The 8419-nt window shown below is 43.4% G+C and overlaps 1 protein-coding gene across 1 annotated transcript; it reads left to right on the top strand.

Moving 5' to 3' along the window:
- Window positions 1-225: 225 nt before the first annotated feature.
- Window positions 226-3029, top strand: LOC124449194 (uncharacterized protein K02A2.6-like). Its single transcript, XM_047000139.1, has 2 exons — window positions 226-1440; window positions 1521-3029. The coding sequence occupies exons 1-2, from the start codon at window positions 226-228 to the stop codon at window positions 3027-3029; spliced, it is 2724 nt and encodes a 907-aa protein (XP_046856095.1).
- Window positions 3030-8419: the final 5390 nt, after the last annotated feature.

Genomic DNA, 8419 nt, shown 5'->3' with positions numbered 1-8419 from the left:
AATACATTTACGTTCTCTGACGAGGCAGACAAATTGAAATTGAAACCAGTATTGGAGAAGTTTGAAGCATATTGCAAGCCGAGAAAAAATATCACTTTACTTCGACACAATTTCCTTACGCACAAGCAACATGATGGGGTGACATTTGATGCCTTTGTCACCGAGCTAAAAAGACGAAGTGCACAATGTGAACTTGGCGACCTTAGAGAATCACTCATCAGAGACATGATAGTAATCGGGGTCTCAGACAACCCGCTTAGAGAGCGACTGTTAAGGACGGAGACTTTGACTCTAGAAAACGCAATAAATATTGGTCAGGCATCAGAAGCAACAAAGCAACAAGCAATGACATTAAGCAGACCACACGCCGGAAACCAGAACAATGTCGACGAACTACGCACGAAATCTAACAATACAAGGCGCCCACGACAACAGAGCACATCTACTTCAGCATCTTCGCAAGCTCGCAGCAATTGTAAATACTGTGGCGACATTCACCAACGAGGAAAATGTCCTGCATATGGGAAAACATGCTCAAAGTGTCATAAATTGAATCACTTTGCCTCTGTTTACTTATCTACGTCCCGCAGCGTACATTATACCACGGAAGGTCATGAAGGTCACGATTACGAGATCGCAAGCGATGCCAATAACATTTTCATAGGAACTCTCTCAACGGAAGTGACAGACAACTCCGTCAATACGGCTAATATTACGAAAGATGGAAATCGTGACTGGATTATCTCTCTGCGATCAAATGAAAGTGTCACGCGGTTCAAAATTGACATTGGAGCTCAGGCTAACGTCATACCAATGGCAACAATTGAGAAACTAGCAACTAGACCGCATATTGAGAAAACTAATACAACGTTGACAGCATATAACGGAATGAACATTCCAGTGGTTGGAAAATGCACGCTGGACATTCAACATAACAATCAAACACACGCAATACCGTTTGTTGTTGCAAACACTACTTCACCGCCACTAATTGGGTTACAAACCAGCATCGACCTCAATCTTATAAAGCGAGTTTGGACCATAAATGCTAAAACACCAAACTTCATACAAGAGTACAAAGATGTTTTTGGAGAACTTGGATGCCTAAAGGGTGAACATCACATTAGCATTGACCCCAATGTAACGCCAGTAGTTCATCCACCTCGAAAGATTCCATTATCACTTATGGAACATCTCAAAGCTGAGCTAGAACGCATGTGCAAGCTTGATGTCATAGAGAAAGTTGACGAACCAACCGATTGGGTCAGCTCCATGGTAGTTGTAGAAAAGGACAATGGCCAGTTACGTATTTGTCTTGACCTTAAAGATTTGAACACTGCCATAAAACGTCATCATTATCCTATGCCTACAGTGGACGAAGTCCTATCCAAACTAGGCGGCTGTAACTATCCATATTTACAAAGCTTGACGCATCCAGCGGTTACTGGCAAGTTAAAGTCGACGAAGCCAGCTCGAAACTACTTGCATTTAACACGCCCTTTGGACGATATTGTTTTAAGCGCCTAGCGTTCGGGATTCACAGTGCCGCTGAAGTGTTTCAGAAGAAAGTTGCTGAAATCATTGATGGTGTACCGAATGCGGCAAACGACCAAGATGACATCATAGTCTTTGGTAGGAACAAAGAGCAGCACGACAAAGCACTAAAGGACATACTCGACAGAGTAAGAGAGTCTGGACTTAAACTGAATGAAAAGAAATGCCGCTTCGGGGTTTCCGAGACAACCTTAGGACATGTAATCACTGCAGCAGGCATTAAGCCAGATCCTAGAAAAATAGAAGCAATAATCAACATGCCCACGCCTAGCAACAAAGTCGAAATTCAACGTTTTCTCGGTATGGTGACGTACCTCGGAAAGTTTTTACCGCGCCTATCTGATGAGACAGCGCCGCTAAGACAACTACTTGAAAAAGACGTCGTCTGGCATTTCGAAACGAAACACCGTCAAGCCATAGAAAATCGAAAACACCTCGTCACCAGCAGTCCAGTGTTAACCTACTTTAATCCAAAACATGCAATAAGGATCACAGCTGACGCCTCTAAATCAGGTCTTGGTGCAGTACTCGAGCAATTAGAAGAGAACACCTGGAAGCCCGTCGCATATGCTAGTAGAGCAATGACCCAAAGTGAGCAAAACTACGCACAGATAGAAAAAGAGACATTGGCAATTGTGTTTGCATGCGAGCGCTTCCACGAATACACCTACGGCAGACCAATCACGGTACGTTCAGACCACAAGCCACTCAAAGCAATCTTTTCAAAACCACTATGCAGGGCTCCTCCGCGCTTGCAAAGACTACTGCTCAGGCTCCAGCGATATGAGCTAAGTATTGACTACACACCAGGAACGGACATTCCCGTTGCAGATGCTCTTAGCAGAGCATACCTGGAAAGTAAACCCACACCAGAGATATCGGAGGAAGACATGAACTGTCATGTGCACTCAGCTCTGCACAACCTGCCAGTATCAGATTCCAAGCTACTAGAATTTAAACTAGAGACAGCTAAGGATCCTACTCTTCAAGAGCTGAAAAACATAGTTGTCAATGGTCTTCCATCCAACAAACAACGCATCCCTGATGCTGTCAAGCCATACCTGACATTCATCGATGAAATATCAGAAGTTGAAGGAATCCTCCTTAGAACAAACCGCATCATAGTACCCTCCTCAATGAGATGTGAGATGAAAGCAAGAATTCACGAGGGGCACTTAGTAATTGAACGATGCAAAACAAGAGCAAGAGAAGTGATCTTTTGGCCAGGGATGGCTACAGAAATATCTGAGATGATTTCCCGCTGTGAAACATGCCTAGAATCAAGAAAACGACAGCAACGCGAACCACTTATGCCACTACCACCTGCTCATCATGCCTGGAGCAGAGTAGCATGTGACTTATTCTACATGAACGGCAAGGACTATTTACTAATTGTCGACTACCATACTAGTTTTCCAGAAGTAAGTCTACTTTCAGAAACTACCTCTGCTGGAATAATAAAGCACACAAAGTAAATATTTGCAAGACACGGTATACCAGACACAGTCGTCACAGACAATGGACCACAATTCGCTTCGAAGGAATACCGAGACTTCGCCAAGAAATGGGAATTTCAACACGTCACCTCAAGTCCTGTTCATCTGAGGTCCAATGGCAAAGTCGAGCGCACAGTACAAACAGTCAAGACCCTCTTGAAAAAGCCATTAAGTCTGGTGATGACCCATACCTAGCCCTACTTAACTTCAGAGCCTGCACAAGCCCTGACGGTACTCCAGCTCCAGCAGCCATGTTAATGAATAGGAAACTAAAGACTCGCCTACCCTCAATAGAGACCCAAGAAATCTCCAAGAAATCTATAATACAGAAACAGTACTACGATAAGCATACAAAAACTCTCCCTGAGATTTCAGATGGTTCAAATGTTCGTCTTCATGATGGCAAAGGCTGGAGAATAAAAGGACAGGTGATCCGGAAGGCAGAGACACCAAGGTCATATATCGTTCAAACTGACACCGGAGGCCAATTGCGAAGAAACAGGCATGATATATTAGTCACTCCTGAACCAGCTGAGAATTCCCAACCAGAAGAAGTTGAAGAGCCTCATGTGCACCATAGTGAGCCTGAAGACACAAGAACAACAGAGGACGAACATTCTACTCCACCCAGCTACGCTTATGTGACCCGCTATGGCAGGACTGTGAAACCACCAACTAGATTCGGCCAAGATACCTAAGTTACTTATAGAACATTGTCACTTAGCTAATCCAACATATAGATTACAATCTTGTTACAGTTAAGTGTTAGATTAATCTCAGAAGGGAAGATGTCATTTACTTGTAGTTCACAAGTATGATTAAAACCTAAACATGAAACTGCCTTTATACAATACTCCCACTCAGTTTGATGTTTAACCAAAAACAAAATACAACCAAGTGAACAAAACATGAAACAGGAATAACACATTTCAAAATCTAGTCCTATGCCGGTCAGACTAAGCTAACCCTAACATGTCTCTAAGTGAAACGAATCGCTCTCGGGGCAGAGATTTCGTGAGAATGTCTGCTATATTTTCTTCGGATTGGCAATATTGAGTAGCGATGTCACCTTTTTCGATAGCTTCACGTGTGTAATGATACTTAATATCTACATGCTTTGTACGCTTGCTTGTTTTACCGTTGTTTGCTATCGCGAGAGCAGATTGATTGTCAACATGAATGGTGGCGGCTATCGATGGTGGGGCTCCAATATCTGACAGTAATTGACGTAACCATACACACTCCACCACACCATCGAAGAGAGCTATATATTCGGACTCGGCAGTTGATAAGGCTATGATTGACTGACGCTTACTACACCAGCTCACCGGTCCACCAGCGTGTATGAACACTGCTCCAGACTTCGAGTGACGGTCGGCACTACTGGCGTAATCAGCATCTGTATATCCATATAGGGATTTTCCTTGTTTTCGATATACGAGACCTAAATCCTGGGTACCTTTGAGGTAGCGAAGAACCCTCCTGGCGGCCGTCAGGTGAGTCTGAGATGGGTAGGAGTTGAACTTTGATAAAACTCCCACTGTCTCCGCTATATCAGGACGAGTAGACACTGCAGCGTATAGGAGACTTCCTATGATAGACTGATAGAGCTTAGCGTCGACTGGCTTGCTACCATCATTCTCTTCTAACTTGACATCACATGCTGCAGGGTGGATACAGGATTACAGTTTTCCATGTCGAATCTTTTCAGTAGTTGTCGGATATACGGTGTCTGGCTGAGGTGTAAGGAGGAGTTGTCTTCTCTCTTTACGACTATACCTATGCAGTGGTGTAGCTCACCGAGATCTGTCATTTTGAAGCGAGCTGAGAGAGCAGACTTTACCTCAGTCATCTGTGTGTCTGTATCAGACATAATACAAATGTCGTCCACGTACACTGCGATCATCATCTTAGAGTTATCCTTCCATCGCACGTAAACACAGCTATCTGCAGTAGATCGAGTAAACCCTAAAGATTTTAGGAACTCATCTAGCACAGTGTTCCAACATTTCGGCGATTGCTTTAGTCCGTATAGCGAACGATTTAGCTTGCAGACTAAGTGTTCCTTACCTGAAACTACAAACCCCTCTGGTTGTGTCATATAAATCTGTTCGTCATCAGGGAGTGTGCCATTTAGGAAGGCTGTTTGCACATCCATCTGGTGTATGAGCATTTCACGTTCCACAGCATCAGCCAGTAGCACACGTAATGAAGAGCGTGAACTACTGGTGAGTATGTGTCGTCGTAATCTATACCAGCTTGTTGTGCGTATCCTTTGGCGACAAGCCGAGCTTTGAACTTATCTACAGTACCATCAGGTGAGTATTTTGCTTTAAACAACCACTTCGAACCTATAGCAGTACGATCAGACGGTAGCGACACTAACTCCCAGGTTTTGTTCTCGATAAGTGATTTATACTCACTTTCAGCAGCAGTCATCCATTTGTCACGATTCACACTCTCCTGCGCCTCTGAGAAAGACAGTGGCTCTATGATATCAGTGGCTGAGCAGGCAACGTGACCCATACCAGTGTGATCATCAATACCGAAGCGGATGATGGGTTGAGTAGAACGAGATGGACGTGCGGAGGTAGGTGGGGACGACTCATCAGTGTTGTTTACATGTAGGTCTACTTCTAAAGTCTCAGAGCGAGCTTCCTCAGGTTTGACAGTAGACTTGGGCATACCTAGCTTAGTTTCGTCGAATACTACATCACGGCGCACCTCTATCTTCTTAGTCAGCGGATTGTAGAGTCGATACGCTTTGGATCTGAGGCTATATCCCACGAATATCATCTTGTCTGCTTTCTCATCCAGCTTTCGTCGCAGCTGATCTGGAACGTGAGCGAACGCTAGACATCCGAAGATTCTTACGTGTCCGAGGTCAGGCCTTTTATTGTTCCATTACTCATAAGGAGTTATGACCTCTCTGTGAGCTCGCGTGGGAAGACGATTTCTCAGATACACAGAGGTGGCTACTGCTTCAGCCCAAAACGTTTTGGGAAGACCGGATTTCGCGATGAGTGAACGTGCTGCCTCACAGATAGTACGATTATAACGTTCGGCACAGCCGTTCTGCTGCGGGGAGTATCGTGCAGTCAGCTGATGCTGAATACCTCGTGAAGTCAGGTAACTCTCAAACTCGTGAGATACATACTCGCCTCCGCCGTCAGTTCTCAACGTACCTATAGTCTGACCGGTAGCATTTGTAACCATAGACTCATACTCTTTGAAGACCTGAAACACACTGGATTTATCATGCAAAAAATAAACATGAGCATATCGAGAGAAATCATCAATGAATGACACTATGTATTTACTACCACCTATAGATTCTGTTTGCATAGGGCCACACACGTCTGAATGGACTAACTCGAGCACCCTGGTTGATTTGATCATGTTATCAGTATAAAATGGTTGACGAGTCATCTTGCCTTTTACACAGGCTTCACACACACCAATGTTACCTGATAGATCACAGCCATTGTTACACCACTGAGTCATGTTTTTGATACTGTTGATATTAGCATGTGCGAGATGTTGGTGCCACAGAACTGTATTAGACGCACACCTAGCAGAATGATCATCGGTTCTAACATCGAGGTAGTAAAGTTTATCTCTCATGGTGCCAGATGCACACACCATCTTTCTACGATTTTTGACCCAGCATCGAGAATGTCCAAATTGGATTACGTAGCCATTCTGAGTGGCGGCTTTTACTGAGAACAGATTTCCACTTAGTTCGGGGATATGTAACACATTGTACAGAGTAGCATATATGGATTTATTTCGACTCTCCCAGACCTGAAGTTTCACACTACCTTTCCCCCTCACTTGTATCTTGGAACCATCGGCTATCATAACATACTCGGGTGATTCTGGTGCAGTAGGCGTGTAGTCACAGAAAGCATCTCGTTCTTTGGCCATATGACTAGTAGCTCCACTGTCGATTAGCCAGAGTTGAGGTTCGGCGTTACCCTTGGACACCGCAAATGCCGAGGTCTGTCAGAGTTATTTTGATAGCCACGGTCACGCCCTCTACGTCCTCTACCACCACGAGATCCGCGACTTCCCCTACCACTACTGCTCTTTCTGGGACAGACATTCTGATAGTGGTCCAAAGAACCACATATATAGCATCCTCTATTTTGCTGATCAGCTCTGCTATTGGCCGACAGCAGGGCAGTGTCAGAATTGGCTTGAGATCTGCCACTACCAGATACGCCAGCCGAAGCCAGAGATCTTTGTTCTCTCTTCTGTTCCTCATTAAGTAATGTCTGAGTCACAAACTCAAGCGATATATCGTCACCTCGTGCCTCTAGAGCGGTTACGACAGTTGAGTAGCTATCGGGGAGGCTACCGAGCAGAGTGACGACCTGATCCTCTTCGCTTATATTAGCTTTGATCGCTGCGAGTTTGTCTGTTATGGCTTTCATATGTCGGAGATGTTCCTGCATAGACGTACCTTCCTTCATAACAGTTCTAAAGTATTGTTTCTTGAGAAACAGTTTGTTGGCAAGAGTATCACGCTCAAAATGAGCACTCAACCTGTCCCATGCTGCTTGGGCATTAGCACATTCAGTGATCAAATAGATGAGATTGTTGCTTACTGATAAGACTATGTGGGAGAAAGCTTTGCTATGATTCTTTTTATAAGCGGTCTTGTCTGCTTCACTGGCCTCACTGCTCAGAGTAATGGATCCATCTACATATCCAAACAAGTCCTTTGCTATGAGAAGGTGTTTGAGTTTGAATTTCCAAGTTGAGTAATTGTCTGTAGTGAGCTTATCCACACTCCAGCTTTTATCATCCATGATCACTGATGTTTATTTTCTTAGTTGGAATGGGTGTCTGGGCCCATAACCTGTTGTTTATTTAAGATTGATGTGGATTAGGATGCTTATTTATTTAACACAATATATCTCTTGGCAAGAGAGAGAATCAACTAACAAAAAAATAAACAAAGCGGAACGCAATGCATTGTAGGATACAGGAAGTGAAACACACAGAAAACTGTATACATGAGTAGACAACTCACAAGTATGATTAAAACCTAAACATGAAACTGCCTTTATACAATAGTAATACAGATAGGGCTTTTACGTATAAATGGAAAGTTTTAATATGTATGTAATTAAGTTTCTTTTTTCAGAACAGCTATGTCAGCAATATATTATATTGTAAACTTTTGCATAATAACATAATTTTTCGTGAGAACAAATATGTATTGATTGCAAACATAATTTTTTTCCTTTTTGGGACAATGTAAAATGAAAGAAGTTCAAATTTTCTGTTTTGTTGTCTTAGAATGACCACAAACCACCCAAGCTCTTGCATTTTTTGTGACACATAATAAATTTGTGTTAAAC

This window comes from Xenia sp. Carnegie-2017, unplaced genomic scaffold (genome assembly GCF_021976095.1).
Source record: "Xenia sp. Carnegie-2017 unplaced genomic scaffold, XeniaSp_v1 HiC_scaffold_23, whole genome shotgun sequence".
NCBI classification, from domain to species: Eukaryota; Metazoa; Cnidaria; class Anthozoa; order Malacalcyonacea; family Xeniidae; genus Xenia; species Xenia sp. Carnegie-2017.
Note: the sequence above shows the minus strand (reverse complement) of the source record. Positions and strands in the feature narration are given on the sequence as shown.